Source organism: Hoplias malabaricus, chromosome 2 (assembly GCF_029633855.1).
Source record: "Hoplias malabaricus isolate fHopMal1 chromosome 2, fHopMal1.hap1, whole genome shotgun sequence".
NCBI classification, from domain to species: Eukaryota; Metazoa; Chordata; class Actinopteri; order Characiformes; family Erythrinidae; genus Hoplias; species Hoplias malabaricus.
Window position 1 is genome coordinate 63,518,199 of NC_089801.1, and position 20,539 is coordinate 63,538,737.

The 20,539-nt window shown below is 40.0% G+C and overlaps 1 protein-coding gene and 1 long non-coding RNA gene across 2 annotated transcripts; both read right to left on the bottom strand.

Moving 5' to 3' along the window:
- Positions 1-1,779: 1,779 nt before the first annotated feature.
- lgalsla (lectin, galactoside-binding-like a) lies at positions 1,780-9,741 on the bottom strand. The gene is made up of 5 exons (XM_066662151.1): positions 9,608-9,741; positions 8,338-8,424; positions 7,054-7,142; positions 5,979-6,141; positions 1,780-5,340 (listed from the first exon to the last, which is right to left on the bottom strand). Exons 1-5 carry the CDS (start codon positions 9,635-9,637, stop codon positions 5,197-5,199), a joined length of 513 nt encoding a protein of 170 aa, XP_066518248.1. The 5' UTR covers positions 9,638-9,741; the 3' UTR covers positions 1,780-5,196.
- A 5,780-nt stretch (positions 9,742-15,521) lies between these two features.
- LOC136675585 (uncharacterized) lies at positions 15,522-17,956 on the bottom strand. Its single transcript, XR_010796207.1, has 3 exons — positions 17,869-17,956; positions 16,058-16,191; positions 15,522-15,740 (listed from the first exon to the last, which is right to left on the bottom strand). It is a non-coding gene; the product is annotated as an uncharacterized lncRNA (long non-coding RNA).
- Between the last annotated feature and the right edge of the window lie 2,583 nt (positions 17,957-20,539).

Genomic DNA, 20,539 nt, shown 5'->3' on the forward strand with positions numbered 1-20,539 from the left:
AGATTGTCCAGGCATGAGAAGCACCTCGCTTTTTGTTTCCTGTTGGATTGTGGGACAATAATGATGATCGTCACCATACTCAAAAATCGACTGGTTCTCAGCAGGCATTTTGGATTTTTTAGTATACTCAGCATTCATAGCCTACTAAGGACTTTACCATATGTTCCAAACAGGTTAGAATTAGTATTGAGTGAGCAATGGGAATACAGTTCTTATCTCTGTATATCTCTGCATATATCAGTCCACTGGCATAAGAAGTTTGGCACACCACTGACTGTAGACTGTAACGTATTCTTAATCTCCTCAAACAGATTTTAAATTCACAGAGACTTTTATTCTTGAAAACACACTACAACAAATATTACCAACAACTATGAGAGATATAATGAATAAAGCCTGATATAAAATGATTATACTGAAAATGCTTACACTGTGCTGGATTAAAATGATTTATTAATCTAATTTATAAAGAATAACAAAAGAACCAAATGAAGGAAAATGAGTAAATTTTACTGTGAATGTGGCATTTTGTCTAAAATTTTTTTTAATCACCGGTTGTCCGCCCAGAAAACGATGTGCAAAATGCAAGAGGACCACCGTCTCCTTGCTATCAGTGCAAGTGATGCACACCACACGTGTGGTTTCACTCACTGAAACAATGACCTGTGGGGTCTTGCAGTAAGAGCTGTAATCTTGACAGGAATGTGCCACGAGAGTATAATATTCTTAGAGGAGTTAAATCCCAGCCCTCAAGCCTGAAGCACAGACTTACAGTCGACTACAGGCATGCTCTAAAAGCCCAGGCAGGAGTAGCATTATCATGTTAGCTTTGGTGTTCATCACATAGGTGGTGATTTAGGTGTTCAGGATCAAAGAGGCTATGTCTTTAAGTTATCCTAAGAACCCCAAACATTCCTAGGGACAGTACAAAAAACATTCATTCATTCATTGTTTGTAACCGCTTATCCAGTTCAGGGTCACGGTGGGTCCAGAGCCTACCTGGAGTCATTGGGCGCAAGGTGGGAATACACCCTGGAGGGGGCGCCAGTCTTTCACAGGGCAACACACACTCACACTTTCACTCACACACACACACAAATCTTCGGACACTTTTGAGTCGCCAATTCACCTACCAACGTGTGTTTTTGGACTGTGGGAAGAAACCGGAGCACCCAGAGGAAACCCACGCGGACACAGGGAGAACACACCAACTCCTCACAGACAGTCAACATGTCTTTTATATTTTAAAGGCTTTAAATGGACATTCATCAGATTTACAAAATTTCAAAGAGGGAACACAGTTTTGGGTCATAGTGAATCATTTGTGACCTGTTTGTTCAAAATACCACAAGGATCAAAGCCCACAGCAGTGTTCTCCCTCTGTCTAAACAACCCTTTTCGGAACAGCCAGTTTCAGCAACTGTTCCTTTAAATGATAATGAACCATTTACTTTTCACCTGAACACACAGCAGCGAGGAGCCTAAGCTCTGGTTTTTAGCCATTTTCGCTCAGTTCTCGTTTACTGCTGTTTTTACTCAAAGTTCTCATTGCTCTGTGCCAGTTGCACCTGTTTTGCTGCGTTTAACATCTTCTTTGTGCTCTCACCGGTCCAGTGTTGTGATTGGACAGACTCAGACAAGAGGGCGGGGCTGGGCAATCCTAAAGTCTCTGCACTTGATGAAAGAAGATTACATTCACCTTCTTTTAGGTTCAGTTGATCCACTGAATTCACCACAAAGACCACAGCATTGATTAGAAATCTTTAATTAATCAGTGATTGCAAGATAATTAAACATTCAACACTGAATTGGCAGTAAACAAAATATACAGAGAAGGGTTATCAAAAATTCTGCACCTGTCCATTGCTTGTTGTTGCTGGTCCAATGTATTTTCATAGTTGTTAATAATAATAGGTCTTTACAACTCAATGTTTCTGTATCCTACAATAATTACAGTACAAAAAGTCTCTCTACATTCAGGTAATATTTTAAAGGCCTGCATTTCTCCTTGGTACAGATCCAAAACAAAATCTGACATTTACATTTCAATATCACATATCCATCACATCAGGAAATATCACTGTATGCCTCATATCATCATTCTCCTCACATTTGTTTATTATATTTGGAATGCCTTACACTATTTTGCACCATCATCACCATATATTACAGTCATTAATCCCACACATAGCTTTCTATGTACAGTAAGACATTTACAGACCGGTAGAGAAATAAATACGACTGTTTCTGCCATGTTCCTGAGAGTCTACTCTTTAAATTAATATTAGAATATTAGCTGTAACCCGCATTACTACTTTCCCCCCTTCAGGAAGTATAATAGATCTGTTTTTGTTTTCCTCTTAAAACTACCCTACATAAGATTTAACCCTGTATGCTCAAGCCATTAATGCAGTCGTAGCAACCGTTGCTAAGTTGGACAAGCTTTATTCATCATTAGAACATTCCACCCAATCAGAAACTTTAGCCGTCTTGTTTTAGAATCACTGCTTGACACTGAGGCTGTTTCTTGTGTGTTTTTATGATCCTGTGTTATTGTTTGACGTCATCTACACCTGCACAAGTTATGTTCCAATACTCAAGAACAGTTAAAGTACCCAAATGTTATTCCTGCCCCATCCAAAATAAGGATGAAACAAGGATGTTTCGATTTGTGACTTGCCAACAAAAACAACCTGAAGGTCCCATCATTCATTGAGGCACTATGGTAGGTGACACCTCAAGAATGTTTTTCTAGAGAACACAAGTCCATTCTTTGTGTCCTTGGTACTGAGAAACAGCCATATTTTCCATTTTAAAGAGAATTTATCCTCCCCTTTTCCACTGTTCTTGGTCTTAATGAAGCAGTTGTAACCCATTTTGGTCAAAATACCACAAGGACCAAAAACCACAGATATTTGTGTACGAGAGCCACCCACAGCTCTTCTTTTAGCTGTTTTAGCTCAGATCTTGTCCTACTCTGGCTGATTCTCTGATTACTCCACTCTTCTGTCAGTTTCGCTCCATTTAACCTTGTCTTTGCCCTCTCACATAAACATAGGTCCAGTGCTGTGACTGGACAGACTGAAAAGAGGGGGTAAGACTGTTCTTAAATCTCTGCACTTGATGTCAGAAGCAGAGCAGAATGGTTGTTTTTATCCCATGATTTCTGACAGGAAACTGACAGGCTGGTCTTGTTTCACAGTGTGTGGGCTCGAGGGTTGAACAACACCTTAACGTGGATATTTTTTCATACAAAGTCCCTATACAATTCTACCTCATCTATGTTGATATAGCTATTTGAAAGTAGTCAGGCTGAAATCGATGAGGAATATAACATCATTCTAATGTTAGCTTGAGGAAACAACCAACAACACCTTATCCATACTAACAGTAAGATCTTTTACAAAGCATATAGACCTCAAATCTCTGGCTCGAATAAGATCATCCAACTTAGCAACAGTAGATATGTAAGAGAGCATTTGTGGATTGAGCATGGACGGGGGAGAGGAGAAATAAAAAAGAAAAGAAAAAAAAAACAATCATGGGCCTTCAGGCAAAATTCAACTTCACTTTTAAGACTTTTAACCTCAGTATATTTAAAGGAACTGTGTGTAAAACTATTCTCTCAGCTCTTTACACCAACCGAATGGTTTTTACTCATTTGTTCTGTGCTTTTGTGTCATTTTGTCAAAGCTTTATTAAAACAATTAAGACAATTGGCTATTCAAAGTGTGAGAGACCACCTGCTTTATGCCCCAGTGTTTCCAGGTCATCTCAGGACCCCACCATAACCCGGATGAAGCACTGACTGAAGGTGAATGACAAGACCCTCTATTTAAAAAAAAATGAAATGAAGAACCTCTTTAGAGAGCTCTCACATAACTAATTTAAACCACTCAAAGACTAATAAAAACTACGAAAGAAAACTGATTATTCTGACTGGAGCTGCACAGTATATCACTAGTAACTTTTCCCAATATTGAGTTTAGCAATACTGATCTCACAGAGGGCGGCAAAATATAAATGAGCCACTAAACAATCACCTGGTTTCTTCATGCTGCCCCAAAACAAAAAGCATATTTTGGTCACTCTTCAAATCAAGTTTCCAAGGGAACCATTTTCCAAATTAAGTAAATTATAAATAACACATCTATCTTTAACCAAGATACTGAATCACTCTTTTCATTTTTAACATCACAGTATCGCTCACCTTAGCCTGAGCACAAGCTGCTTCTGTTCAAGTCATTACATTATTAATCTATAAAAATAAATGTAAACTAAATCCTAAATCTTAAAAACATTCTCAATGTTGTTCTCTGATCACTCTAGAACTCAGAGGGGCTGGTTGGATGGTTATGTTTTAAGACTGGTTTGTGTCTACACTGAAGTTCCATTCCTGACTCTATATTAGAAAATCTTTATCATCAAAGACTAAATTTAATCCAGAATAATCTTGGTCAGAACTAGCCAAAATAAAAAGATGGTTTCCTGAGAATTTTAAAACTCTAGATAATGTAGAACTCACAATGCGAAAGAACTCCAGAGCGAATTCTAGAACACTAGAGAATCTACAACTCATCTTTTGAAACTGCTAGAGACGTAGAGATAGATTTCTGAAATTGCTAGATCAAATACTCTAGAGCCCAAACTTTGAGATCTCTAGAACTCTAAAGGTGGACTTGAGAGGTTGAGATTTCTTAGGATTCTAAAATTAGCTGTCTCAGTGTTCTAGAACTACAGAGGTTCCAGAGCTTGTTTTCTGGGAGGTTTAGAATACTAGAGACACTCCATCTTACACTGCAAGACTTCTAGAACAATAGAGATGTTTTTATGAGACCCTCTGAAAGCCCTGGAACTCAAGGGATTCTAGATATATTTTTATATATTTCTAGTATCATAAATATTCTTAAAAAAGCTCTCTCAAATTTCTAGACCTATAGAGGTTCCAGAGATTTCTAAGAGTTCTAGAATATAGAGATTCTATAACTCATGCAGTGAGACATCTAGAACTCTGGAGAGACTAGTGATGGCTTGCTGAGTGCTCTAAAGAGTTCAGAGCTGTTTGTAGTTGTGCTCAGCTTTAGAGTGGAGAGAGGCTCTGTGCACTGTACTGTGGTGGCTCTTGTGGTTGTGATTGTTGGATCGTTGTTGTTGTTGTTGAGGCTGGTGTGTGAACTGCTGATGTGTTCGTCCTCCTCAGTTGAGTTTGGTGATGGTCAGGCTGCCGCTGATCTGAATGGTGTCGATGGCTGTTAGGGTTCGGACGCGATGATAGAAATCAAAAAGCGGCTGACCGTCCAGAAACACACGAAACCGCTGGTGCTCGCAGTGGAGCTCCAACTGCAGATGAAAAGGAGGGCGTTACCTTATGCAGTGAATGATATATCAGTTCTTTCTTATTTGTTAATAAAGGCTAAGTAAAATAACATGACCTGTGAGAAAAAATGCATTACCTTAACGTGACAATTCAACAATAATAATAATGTTTGTATATGTGTATTTATTACGGCTGGAACAAAAGTATAATGTAAAAAAATTTTTAGATTTCATTAGTTTGTTAACAGCCATGTTTTTGGCAGATTTTCTCCTAGTTATAGATTAGTCGTCTCCAAATCCACCCTTCCAGTGGGTCTCACTTCAAACGCCTTCAGTTTCAGGAGGGTGGAGGGGAACATGTGCTTCCTTTAAGACACAGGAGGCCCTCCCACCTCTTCTTTTCAAACTGAACATGAAATGGCCTCAGAGGAGAAAGCAAACTGACCAGGTCTGTCACATCAGCTGGCAGTGATGGGGAGAGGGGGGCACTCTACCCACCCAAAATGTGAGACCAATTGCTCCCTCTATGAGTCCAAAATTGTAATTTAATACAGAATACATTTGGAGGAATGCGGAATAAGCCAAATTTAGGACATTTCCCCTCCAATTTGTTAAGCTCAAAAAATATATATAAAAGTTGTTTTTGGATAGTGTGTATTTACCTTGAATGGTTGCTGTGGGATGAATGGAAAGAAGGCAATGGCGGTCTCCTCTTTGCCCCAGGAGCCCGAGACGTGAGCGTTTCTCATCAGCTGCTTGTCCTCAAACCTCGCGCTCAGCTCCAGAGCCACATCCCCACAGCCACATGTCAGACTGATGTCAAAACTGACCAGCAAGAGGAAAGAGAGAGTGCGAGAGCACCAAGAGCAGCCAATTAGAATCAGTCATACATCGCTGAGTAACATAGTGTGACCTGGCTCTTCAGCTGGGTTCACAATATCCTGAAGGCTTTAACTGCCATAATATTTAATGATAGATTTAATAAACTACTGTAGTTTGGCTGCAATGACAAATTTGTTTACAAATTCTTCTACATCTACTAAACATCTCCAGTTAAATTTTATAATAAACATGTAAGCAACACAAAACAGGGTAGCAGATAAATAACTGGTCAGTACAAGACAACGAAATGCAGCTTGCATATACAGTTTATCGACGACATGTTCCAGACAGTATGAAACATGTTTTGGAAAGTATAAATAAGTAAATGATAGGTATTCTTTAGTAGTGCTATCAGTAGTGCTTGAGGTACATGTGTAAATGTCAGTGGCTGTTTGTATATTTATCCGAGACGAGATTTTAACCGTTTTATTAACTAAGCTGGAGAAATCAGTAAACAATGTCTGACTGCATCCCTCTGTAAATCAGTAAGAAATAGATAAGCTGTTTGAAGTCAGCACCATTAACCGTATAAACGATTTCACACCAGAGCAGTCTGAATACATTTATCACATTTATTTACAGGGAAAATATGGAAATTTGGTAGCCATTCCCTTTAAAGCCCATATGAATGACCACGTGTTAAAATTATTAATAATAAAACCCTGTGTCATTCATCAGGAGCAGATAACAGACATTCCAGAGTCTGCGCAATTGCCAGAAAAATCACAACGAAAGAACTACAGACAAATGAATATGTCTGCGGCTTAAAGATAGCATCTGTCTTTGGGGCGTGGCACCAATCCATCCTGTAATGAGGCCTGCAGGTGTAGGTGTGTGTGTGTGTGTGTTTCTCACCTGTCTGGTTCAGGGTCCACAATGCCCACGATGGTGATCTTCTTCCCTGGTCTCATCCCACCCCTTATACTCCCACAGAACGGCACTGCCTGTCCAACAACACACAAACACACATCACAGTTAACACTAGAGTACTTCTGCTTTGAAAAACGTTAGGGACGAAAACACAGGCCGGGTGCTGCATTCCATTCAGCCGCTCCCAAATCTCCCTTCAGGAAATCAACTCCTCGGGCACAGCCGCAGCCACTGTAAAGAAATCAGCACTGGGTCTGAAAGGAAGAGATTCACGAAAGGTTTTCTCAGCTATATATGAACTATACAAGAGTTATCAGCTCTGTGGTTTACATCTATCACTCATCTGGTGTTCTGCAGTAAAACCAGGTGATTATTATTGGAGCTAATAATGAATAAAAAAAAGCAGAGATGTTTATAGTGGAACCAAAATCACAGATCTATTCCACCTCCCAAACAAAGCATGAAGAAGCTCCAGGGCTCCATTTCCATCTCACTTCTGTCCATTTAAAAACATTTATCTCCGTTTATTACCTTCTGTAAAGTTCATATTTTGGGAGAGAATGCTTTTAAATACATTATTTTGCCTAATTTCGCCCCTCCTGTGGAGCCCAACCCGCACTTTTGGGAACACTGTTTAGTGGTGTATATATAATGCATATATTATGTGTTCTGTTTCAAATTATTTATTTCTATCTGGAAGTGTTTTTTATGTTTAATAATTATCATTGTGTTTATAATAATAAGTATGTTTACCTGTCCTTTTTCCAAACAATGCCACACTTTGAGTGTAAACTGACTGCGTGTGTGCAAGGTGCTATATAAATAAATACATACAATTATTTATATTATATACAGTTTCATAGTACACTTTCAGAAAATAGATGGCACAAAATCACTTCAGAAAGTAGTGGGGACATGTCCCTCAGTGTAAATTATGGCTGTAGTGGTTAGTATTTCTCTTTCTTGTGGGGGACCTTCAGAAGATGGGACCCTCCATGTAATGCTGTAAATCTGATTCAGTCATTGCGTTTAAAATCTGTGAAGCCTGGTTAAAAACCATACATTTTTTGGAAACAAATGGTTTATGGACCAAAAGACTTTCTCTGTGGTGTCCAGGTAGAAACACAGAGTCAGGAGAGAGTGAGTAATATGGTCAGGGAATGAGGTAAAGAAGGTCAGCTTTGATTTCAGCTTGACTTTCCACTACAAACAATCCAGTTCACTACATAGACACATTCAGTCATGTGTGTGTGTGTGTGTGTATTTTACCAACAGCTGCTGCTCATCTTTGCCTGGGGAAACAAACATGGATTCCCCATACGATCTGTCCAGCTTCTTCTCAGGAGTTGCTGACCTCTGTGAGCAGCAAAATGAACAAAAAGTGAGTGAGAGTGAACACAGTAAAAACATGGAATAAACACATGATGCTGAATCAAGAATCCTATTGAATATATCATCAGCCTATTAGTGTCCTATTAGAGATTTCCACTCCAACAAATATTAAAACAGATACTGTGTACCAACACACACACAGTGAAACAAGACCCCATGGTCACATCCATAAAGAACCTAGTATGTTAAGACACAACCAGTGCAGAGAAATAAGAGCACTGACTAAAAACTGAGAAGTGGAAACGGCTAAAAACCAGAGCTTCTGTGTGCTCAGGGTTGGGGTGAACAGCGAGCGAGGATATAGTGTGTGTTTTATTGGTGTGAGTGGATCAGACTCCTCAGTGTCACTGCTGGACTAAGAATAGGCCACTGACCAAAAAACATCCAGCCAACAGCATCCCGTGTCACTGATAAAGGACTAGAGGACGACCAACACACACAGTGCAGCGACAGATGAGCTACTGTCTCTGACTTTACATCTACAAGGTGGACCAATGAGGGAGGAGTGTCTCACAGAGTGGACAGTGAGTGGACACAGTGTTTAAAATCTCCAGCAGCACTGCTGTGTGTCTGATCCACTCGCACCAGCACAACACACACTAACAGCCCCCCAACAAGTCACTGCAGCACTGCAAATGATCTTCCACCTAAATCAGACCTCTCTGTGGGGTCCTGAGCATCTGTAGAAGAGGGTGAAAGGGGGTTAACAAAGTATACAGAGCAACAAAACGACTACAGTGTAATTTCAGAACAACATAGTCCTCCTCTGTGGTCAGTGGAGCTGAGAGTGTAAAAAAAGGAAAGTCTCACACTTAATCCTGCTCGATGCAGATGTTGTTTTAATATATTTTTACTGAGAAAATCAAGGAAATGTGCAATGAAACCAGAGCAGCTCCAACTTCTGTTCTGAACTTTCCATACTCTCACAGAAGGGCTGTAGTATGATCAGGAGAAATGACCCCAAAGCAGCAACATCGACTCATCCTTTAAATCACTCATTCTCTACCTGTGTGTGTTTATCTCAGTTCATATCAAGAGTTTATATCCAGCAGAGACATTTCAGAGTCCTTTCTGTTCACCATTATTATCAACAGAAAAGTACAACTCAACAAAACCCGCCTTGAAAAAGGAATTAAACAACACTCACCACTTCTTCTCTTACCCTAAGCTCCGCCATGTCGAAGAGCAGGAGTAAATAAACACGTGAAAATAGGAAGAGAGACAGTAAGAGAAAGATTCAAGCGCTCACCGCATGAGGCGGAACGTCAGGTGACGATTAGAGGAATTCACACGGAGGATAAAGCAAGGGAACGCCCACCCGTTTTAAGGCAAACCCCGCCCCGTTCCAAGTAAAACGCCAGTAGCTCATAATTTCCCTAACTTCTAAACACATTTTTTTCTCTCTATCGTTTTAAAAGACGCCCTCTCCTGATTAATAAATGTTTTATCACTACCTTGGCTGTGTCTGTAGATGTACCCTGTTCCCATAGTGCACTACTGTGTTGTGGTGTGTGAAAACATAAGCCATGTCCAAAAACTACTACTCCCTATATAGTGCACTATTTTGGGGTTACCAAATTTTTGTAGTGAAAATATATCAGTGAACTCAAACAATTCGATAATGCACTGCAAAAACTTACAACCCATTTACATTAATGGATAGTGAATACCAATAATTCACTGCGTTTTAAGTGGCTGTTCCTGACAAATCTCTCCAGGGGGGCAGTTGTTGTGCTAACTGCTAAAGTAACTTGTTTGCTAGATAAATAAGAGCTACCCATATAGACAACTGGCACATTGCACTGTACAAATTAATCAGGAATCTAACTTGACAGTGTCATCTAATGTTGAATTAGTTTAATGTTTTATTTCTGTCGTCACCTCGTAGAAATACCACCAGTAACCACTAGATTCATAAAACTTTCTCTTTCTACATATGGTACAGTATTTGTGGAGAGCTTTATCCAGGGGTTTATTATAAAGGTCTTCTTTAATAAAGTTACTTTGCGCGTACAGCGAATCAAAAATCAACTGTGGTCATACACATATAAATTGCTCTCACAGATATGACATTTTTCACTCTTCACTCAGATATTTTATTTTAGGTGCAGGAGTTTCAGAATAAAGAGTGATGTTTACAGAAGTCGTACTGACCAGATCACTAGCAGTTCTCTCTACATGGCTTTGGGTGTCCATACAGGGCTGTGCCCAAAATTAATCAGTGCCCTGTTCATTATAGGTTACTACATAGTGAGCAATGTGGAGAATAGAGTAGTGGGCAATTTGTAACATGCCTCACCTTGTAAATGACAAAAAAGTATGTTGGGGCAAGCACACCCGGAACCCACTGAGAATGTAATGAAGGCTCTGCAGCTCAAAAAATGGGCCTTATCATGAGAGTTTATGAGACGAGTCTTGGGCAATTTCAAGATGGTGAACTCTCATGAAAAGAGGTGGGACTGTACTGAACAAAACCAAATGCTGATTGGACTGTGATACATAGATACTGGTAGAGACTGTTTAATACAGAGCCATGGGTTTTTACTGTAGTAGAATAAAAGAACATTTCCCCCTTTCCCTTTTGGTGGTGCCCCTGCTCTGAACAATCCCACAGCAAACAGTGTACCTAGCCGTAGCAGTAGCTAGGTATCAATAACAGATGTATCTACCGGATACCCATAAAACACTGCATATAATCAGAACCTGCAGAGGAATGTAAGTTTTCAGAACACACCATACCCCATAGTTGTATCTAGAAGGATATTTTTAATGCATTGTATTTATTCAGTATTTTGTGAAACAGCATGTGCAAGCTTTCCTGTGTGTGCAGTTAGATTCAGTGTTAGTGGATTGGGGGTACGACGTGTGTATAGTGTTTGGAATGCGATGGAATCTGCTATTGTACAGTAATGAGCAAACCCAGATGCGACCTGTGGTGTCCTACATCATTCAATACCCTCCAGGTCACTACACAGTGAGCACAGTTCTTATTAACATGCCTGTTTGGTTTGGTTTCTTTGGTAGAAAATGTATCATTTGGTTGTTTTGTTGAAAGATGTACCATTTGGTTCATCAGGTAGTTTGTTTCTTGGAAGTTTTTTTTTTTGAAGATGTACTCTGTTTGTTTGTTTAGCAGAATGTGTAACATTAGGTGAAAGACATAATATCTGGTCCATTTGGTAGAAGACTGACATATTGTGTGTTATGTTTGGAGGAAGATATACTGTTGGGTTGAGTTGGTGGAAGACGTACCCTGAGCAAAATAAGCTGTCACCTCCATAGCTCATTATTTCTGCTTTGACGCAGGCTCAGACACCCAGGGTTTCATACGACACATACCTAAGGTACCAATCCTTTCAGCTGCAGGGCATTTGAGCAGCAGAACCATAGGAACTAATTGCATATTCATAGATTTGCTCAAGGGGAACGTGTAGTGTTAGAGCTTAAACACTTTTAAGGGTTTAATGGCTTTGTTGTTGTTGTTGCAGATAACAAATTTCAAAGTTATTTTGATTAGCAGAAATGAGTGTTCATGGACTTCATTGATGACCAGATGGGTACTTTAATGACAGCTTTAATTCATTTTCCACCCATTAATCCGATTTCACCCAGTTCCTCTGTCTCACCCAATCACATTCTTTCAATCCTCCTACAACATTAATCTGCACACAACCATAAATCCACATGGAAATCTGCTGCTGCTTAACTTCTTCTGTTGCACGTTTACACACTGCTCACTTTTACGCTTTTTATATTTTGTTTACTTTTACTGTTTACTCTCTTAGTTATAGATTCGTTTTGTGTTATTTATTTTATTTTTGAGAATATCTTATATTTGATCATATTTTAATTTATTTTATTCTATTTCTGTTTCCTATTTCCTTTACTCTGGTATTTGTTTAACGTGTGTAGACAGTCGTCAAAGCATGTCACTGCAAGTTGTATCATTTATAACTATGTACATGACAAATTTGATTTGATCTGTTTTATGACGTGTATGTGGGGCATGGAAGTTGCATGTTGATGAGATGGTCAACAGAGGGTGCTGTAATATAACCAGCAATCTCTCTCTCTCTCTCTCTCTCTCTCTCTCTCTCTCTCTCTAACTTCACCAAGTAGCTGCCCAGTGTTTTTTCCCCCCTCATTTTCCATTTAGTAAATACTCATTTAGAGTCATGTGTCCTCTACTGTATTAACTGAGTTGACCTTTCAGTAATGTCCCATCTACAAAACAGTGTTTTCCACGGTGGCTGCCATCTCCGTGTCTGCAGACGTTTCAGGAGTCAGACTGGGCACACACCATTCATTACACGATGTGGTGTTTCAGCTGAGTCTCAGTTACCTGCCATTACCTTTGAGTGTCTAGAACAGGGTTGTCCACACATTTTAAGAGCTTCTGTGGTGGGATGAGAGTACAAAAGACAAAAGTGTGTAGAAACAACCTGGGTATATAGGTAGCCTACACATCCAAAAGTATTCGTCCTTTGAGACACTTTGAGATGCACCCATTGTGGACAAAATTGTTCAGTTACGTACAAACAATTTGTACATTCATCTTGGAAAACATGAACCAAGTTAGTGGATATCTGCTAATCTTGCAGTGAATATAAGATTTTTGTCACCTCTTTGCTGCGGTAACAACCTCTTCTCTTTTGGGGAGGCTTTACACTAGATGTTAGAACAGATCTGTGAAGAAATGATGGCATTCAGCCATAAAATTAATTTGTGCTGTCTGGTTAAGTGCATCTTAATGTTATTGCATGGAGATCCATCCTTCCAGATAGCAATGGAACTGAACTGCTCCAATTTTTAATGCTGTGCACCCCTTGCCGACACTCTGGTGGCCTTAAAGGAACACTACATGCTATTTTTGCCTTAAAATTTCAACTTCAAAATAATAGTGATGCTCCACTGACCTGTAACCGGGACAGTATAGCTTCTGTAAATGCTACTCTGGGTTCAGCACTGCAGGAACTGCGCTTTGTAACTTTTGCAGGAGGGAAGGAAACCACTCCCATTACCCATCAGTATTGTGCTGTAAAATATCATTTAATAAACTAAGGGGAGCGCCAGGAGCAAAATCATAAATTTGTGTTTTGTGTTTCTTTAAAGGATACTTCCTTACCCTCCTCCAAATTGTACATCTTGCAGTTTCCGCAGTGTTGAACACAGATTAGCAATGACAGAGGGCTTGCTCTCCCTGTTACAGGTCAGTGCATCATCATGATAATTTTCAGTTATAATTTTAAAGCAAAAACATAATTTAGTGTGCCTTTAAGCTTATGTTCACCTGCTTCAGCTGTTTTATGCTATTGTATGGAGATTAAACAAAGCTGTACAACACCCCTGTCCACAATATAGCTGAATAGACAAATTATAAGGGATGTCTACAAATCCTTAGACATTTATTGGAAATGTGATATATCTGAGTGTCTGTGGGAACTGTTGTTTCTCATACACCTGCTCTGAAGGCAGCTGAGTGTTGTGCACTGATCTGAGCGATACTGAGCCTGAGGCTGCTGAGCTGAGTGTGAATGTGGCGGAAGTGGTTGAGTGGGTTCAGTGGCTTTGACTTCATGCCAGAAAAACACAGTTGTTCACATGAATCATTGCCAGGACACAAGGAGTGTTTAACATTAATTCAACAGTGTCTCTTTCCTCCTGTCCTTCCTTTGACTGTCTCTGTTTATCCCATAGCGTCACACTCGGTAAAAATGTATCCAAATTCTTCTGAATAGTTAAACACAGGTGTGTAGAAATGCTGTATTACTCATACTAAAGTTTGAGTGCTGTTACCTCTGTTTCAATATGACTAAAGTAGAAACAAGTAGAACAAATTATGAAAGTAACTGTACTGGGCAGCATTTTACTAGCTAACCTCTCGCTAGTTAGCAAGCTAATAGCTGCACAGCTTACAAAAACAAAAGGGCAGTGCACCTTGGTTTTAAACCAGACATTTTAGCCTAAGAAAACAATGATACCCAAATAATAATAATAATAATAATAATTATTATTATTATTATTATTATTATTATTATTATTAGTCTCAAAAAGTCTTAGCATTAGATTAGCTAGCTGTTTAGCAAAGTGAGGCCTATAGAGCTAATTTATTTCAAAGGCTAATATTCTCTGTCTCCTAGCTCCCTCTCCTGCCACTTATGTATATATAGCTACAGCTATTTCATTCGCAGTGCTGCAGTGACACTGATGTGGTGGTGTGTTAGTCTGTGTTGTGCTGGTACGAGTGGATCAGACACAGCAGTGCTGGAGTTTTAAACCCTGTGTCCACTCGCTGTCCACTCTGTTAGACACTCCTACCTCGTTGGTCCAACTTGTAAATTTAAAGTCTGAGACAGTAGACTGTCACTGCACAGTGTGTGTCTGTCATCCTCTATTCCTTCATCAGTAGATATAGGACATTGTCGGCTGGATATTTTTGGTTGGTGGACTATTCTCAGTCCAGCAGTAACACTGAGAGGTTTAAAAAGTCTATGGCATATATAGAAATCCCATAGACTACCATATAGTTCTGTGTCTCATGGGTTAAATTTGTCAGGCATATGTTGTAGACATGAGAAACTAAAGCCAGTTTTTTTAAAGGTTATGGACTGTATTTAGTGGAAGCTCTCCATCGTTTCCAGCACTTCAGACCATGCCATATTATTTTACGCTCTGTAAAAACTAATCTACAGCCTCCCTTTCCTCTTGTGGGTTTGTGGGAAACAATTGCCACTTGCAAGAGTCAAAGGAAATGTTCTTATGTTTTTTATTTTTTTTTTTTCTAGAACCCATCAAAGTAATCTCAAAATAGGCACAGGATGCATTAGTCTGATTAACTGAGAGTGATGTTGGACAGGAGTGCAGTCATATTAAAATATGCCGTACTTTTAAATCTGTATAAATAGACATATGGACATTTAATTTTGCATTTCTTTATTGAGGCCATTTGTTTTATAAGACGTCAGTTCCTTTCACTTCATCTGCTCTTTAATAGACACTTCCTTCAGCCAGCAGCTGATCACAGCTCAAAGAGAACCTGTCTGTGAAAAAAATAAACCTCTGTCACTCATGCACACACACACACACAGAGAGAGAGAGACTTTCGTTCTCTCTCTCTCTCTCTCTCTCTCTCGTGCACAGATGCACACTCATGTGGAGTTATGTGTTTTTCTGTGGTCTGCCGTGTGAGTGTATTCTGAATGTTGCTTGTCCCCAGCAACAAAAACATTTCTAATAAAAACAAACTAGAGTGGTGATAAATAAATATACAAACAAATCATCTAAATGACAGGCACACACACACATACACACACACACACACACACACACACACACAAACACACACACACAGGCATACACAGAGTGTGAGTTTACAGAAGTATGCAAATTCTGAACATTAGACAGACAGTAAGAAGACAGACAAATAGATAAACAGTCATGTGTAAAACTCTGGGTGCCCTGGTCAAATGTCAACATAACACACCTTTCTCAGAGAACACACTTCTGAAATGTATTTCATTAGTAGTATTTCAAATGTAATAATTTAACCTGACCTCATCTATATTTTAAGACATTTATCTCTGTCACACGTCTGCACCTTTGTGCATTTGATGAATTTACTCTGTCCTGGGAGGTTTGTTGGCTGCAAAGAAGAACCATTAAGACCATCTTGGAGAAGGGTTCCCCCTGGCTCTGTTTGAAAATGGGGTGACACCTGGTTTAATGTGGTACCTGGATACACACACACACACACACACATCAGGACACACACGTTCATCACTGACGAGGTGTCCTGGTTGCACCACAATGTGAATACTGGAATAAATTGTGAAAATGTCAAATGTAAAATGTGTTTGATGTAAACATTATAGAATTTATAGAGTTTTGTGTTTTATTCTAAAGCAGAGACTGTGGTCTGAACTTTTTAAAGCTGTTCCCTGTGGAGGATCTGCTGAGAAGATCAACAAAACGTCACTGGATCAGGGACATGCAGACTTTTACAAATGACTGTAGTTGTAGCCAAATGTCTGTCCCCACATTTCTCTGTCTCTCTCTCTATCTCTCTCTCTCTCTGTGTCCCTCTCTCACCCACACACATGCACACACCCATACAAGTGTGTTTCTGTGAAGCGTGGGGACATTACACAGATTTCCAATCATTTTGTGGAGACGTACCCTTAAAGAAACACAATATAATATTTTTACCATAAAATGCCAGCTTCAAAATAATTGTGATGATCTGCTGAGCTGTAACAGGGAGAAAAGATGCTCTTTTCTTGCTACTCCAGCTCAGCACTGCAGAAACTGCACTATGTAATTTCTGGAGGAAAGTAGGAAACCACCCCCTCTCCCTCCTGCTCCTCATTGATTTCCGTACAGTGCTGTAAAAATGAATTAAACTGAGGGAGCCCCAGGAGTAAAGAATAATAATTAATAAATAAATTAAATAAACACAAACAAATCTTACCCGTTGTTCCTTTAACACTAACCTTAGTCTAACCCTAACCTTAAACCTAATCCTATTCCTGACCCTAATGCTAGTCTTACCCTAAACGCCCCTTCACGCATGCACAGAAACAGATCTTTTCCGCACTTTGCTCAAGTGAGCCCATGCATGAACAGAGCCGTAAAATGTCTGGAGAATTACACTGTATTCATGCCGCTTCTCTTGCACGAGCTACAGATGCGCTGCCCCATTTTTAAACCACATGGTACATTTCCAAAAGACACAAAAAATCCCCAGCTATATGCTGCCTGTGAAAGGCCAACTCTGAAAGACCTGTTTCTCCAGATATTCTTCTGGAGTTCATGTGTGAAAAAGGCTTAAAGCTAACCCTCAGCTAACCTCAGCTAGTGTTTTTTAGTCCTGTGCACCCCCTATAGTTGCAGAGTGTAATTCCTTTTTCCAGAACTGTCCTGAAATCAAGGGGGTGGGGGAAGGGTGATTTCTTATCTTCCTCTGAATGTTACATAGTGAAGTTTCTGCAGTGCTAAGCACTATATTTAAAAAAAGACACGCTTCATATTCCAGCACAGTGGAGAATCATAATGATTTTGTAGCTGTAATTTGTGAGAAAAAAATTGTAATGTATAAATACTGCCTAGTGTTTCTTTAATCTCACTTTAAACATAATGCTTAAACTTACCATATCACTAACTCTGATTACACCTAACACTAACCTACTCTTTTGAAACATGTCATCATAAAGTGAGTATATAAACAGGTTTTGTTCCTCACAGTGATATATATTTCTGGTACACACGCATGCACGCGCACACACACACACACAAACTTTGTACACGACTGTAGTTATAGCCAAATGTCCGTCCCCACAATAACAATCTCTCTCTCTCTCTCTCTCTCTCTCTCTCAGACACAGACAGACACACACACACACACACACTCACACTGTCGCTCTCTCTTCTCCGTGTCCGAGTTCAGGGCGGGTATTTAAACACACTGTAAACAAACCGGTTCTCATGGCAACGGTTGCCCGGCGTCAGCATAACATTGCCTTTACGTAACCGCGAAGGCGCGCTCCCCCTCCACCAATCACTGGCGCTCCCGACGCTCAGCGCGCGCCTCGTTGCTATGTTGCGGCGCGCGCCAGGCGGTTGCTATGGCGTCGCTATGTTGGGCTCCTGCAACGGAGGCAACAAAAGCGAAGCGTTAAAGCTAAGCTACTTCCTTCAAGAACATCTGCTGATAAAAACAGAAAGCCCTCCGGGGGCGGGGGGTTGTGGGTCAGCGAGCCGGGGGGGGGGGGGTAACTTAGAGCAGCTATGATGCAGCGAGAGACATAGGGGTAGAAAGACAGATATAAACCGCCTCAAATGGCAAATTTGGATTACTTGTTCAGAAGGTGAAGGGAGTCTAAGGTGCAGGGGTGAGAGTATTTTTAGGAGATAGTGGCAGGAACAGAAATGAAAGGCCTTATAAACACCAGCAATGGGACAAAGTGGGGTCACCCCTGCTTGGTGGTGGTTGTGTTTGTGTGTGTATGTGTGTATGTGTGTGGTGGTGGGGGGGGGGGGGGGGGGGGGGTTAAGAAAGAGAGAAAGAGGGCAGACAGCCTGCCTGGTTGGGGTTGGGTAGGGTGGTCGTAAGGGGTGTGGGTACATAAACACCAGCACTGGGACAAATGTGGGTCACCTATACTTAGAAGACAACACCTCAGATTCTGCACTACAGTGTTTTCTGATGTTTCTGTCTACCAGTCTGCATATGAAATCCATACGTCACATGACAAAATAACACAATGCATTATAAAAAAGTATAAAATACAATGCAAAATGACTGTAAATAATAATCAGAATAATCAACCTTACTGTAGAGCATATTTCATTATTGTAGCATCACACAGTGCTTTATGTACAGAAGCCTAAGCTGAATAAATAAAAATAATATTTACAAACACAAAGAGGGGCACTGTGGTGCAGCAGGTAGTCTCACAGCTCCAGGGAACTGGAGGTTGTGTTTGAGTCCCGCTCCGGGTGACTGTCTGTGAGGAGTGTGGTGTGTTCTCCCTGTGTCCGTGTGGGTTTCCTCCGGGTGACTGTCTGTGAGGAGTTTGGTGTGTTCTCCCTGTGTCCGTGTGGGTTTCCTCAGGGTGCTCCGGTTTCCTCCCATGGTCCAAAAACACACATTGGTGGGTGGATTGGCGACTGAAACGTGTCCGTAGGTGTGAGTGTGTGAGTGAAGGCGTGTGTGTTGCCCACCCCTTCCAGGATGTCTTCCTCTCTTGCGCCCAATGATTCTGGGTAGGCTCCGGACCCACCGCGATCATGAACTGGTTAAGAGGTTACAGATAATGAATGAATGAACACAAACAGTACTCGGAAAATGAAACCTTAGACTTAGTTATTGAAAATTACACCAGCATTCAATAAAAAAGAGTACTATAATTAAATGCTAGATAAATTAGATAGGATTTATTTTTTTTAATTTGTACCAAGTACATTGATAATATTGACTGTACAGTTCATTGCCTTATGATATAACTTTGATTATAAGTAAATAAAAGAAAGAAATATTAAACACAACAGCAAAATGTTTCTGTGGCTTTTAGGAAAGGAAGTGAGAATGGGCAGAACAGAAAAACAGAAAAAGAGTTTTATCGGTCTCTTGAGAGATAGACAAAAAAAAAGAGAAATGGCACTGAAAGGGCAAAGATGAATAGTGTCCCCAGAGGTTATAGCATACTATAACAAACAGTTGGATTTTCCATCAACCAGACGATTATAAACTGAACTGAAAAACTGAACAAAGAGTGTGTGCGGATGTTTGGGGCCGGGTGTTTTTTTGTGCTGTTTTTTGCGAGCCTGAGTCATTTTGCCAGTGTAATTTGGAGGCCTACTATAATTGAAGAAAGATCATAAAAATGTGTGAGTGATCCCATGACTTTCCCCCATGTTTAGGTTTGTGTACGCTACATCCATGGCTACACTTCCATGCTCGACAGTGAATAATGACACATGAATACACTGACATGGGGGGAGCAGCTGCTCACCCCATAGCCTACAGTGGGACTTGATCTGTTTGATATATTACACTACCACCATGCTTCATATTTACCTGCCTTTACTGTTTGGTTCTAATTTAGTTACATGAAACAGAGCATTTTCTCTGACATCACACACTTTCTTACTGCCAAATAAGTAGGTAAAATATAATACATATTACGTAAAATGGAAATGTGTGTCATTTGAGGTATAACCATTTATGCTGTGGGGACCACCTTAACACGGACATCAGGAGTTCATATTACAAGATTATTATGTTTATCATAACGGTATCTAGGACATTTTACCAAAACCAAGATGAATTGTACTGTATTGTATTCCACGTGGCCCCTGCATGGACCCCACTGTAAAATTGTAGTTTTGCATTATAATTTGTCATATCGCTTTATATTGTACTACACTTTATTGTTGTGCTAGCATGTTAGTTTATGGATTGTATGAGCCCAGATCTAGTATTTAAGTTTGGACCTTATGCCTTAGTTTGGGAATAACATATTAGCTAACGGCTAGTATTTTACCTTAGAGCTAAAGTATTGTGGCTTTTGCCCTTTTTTTG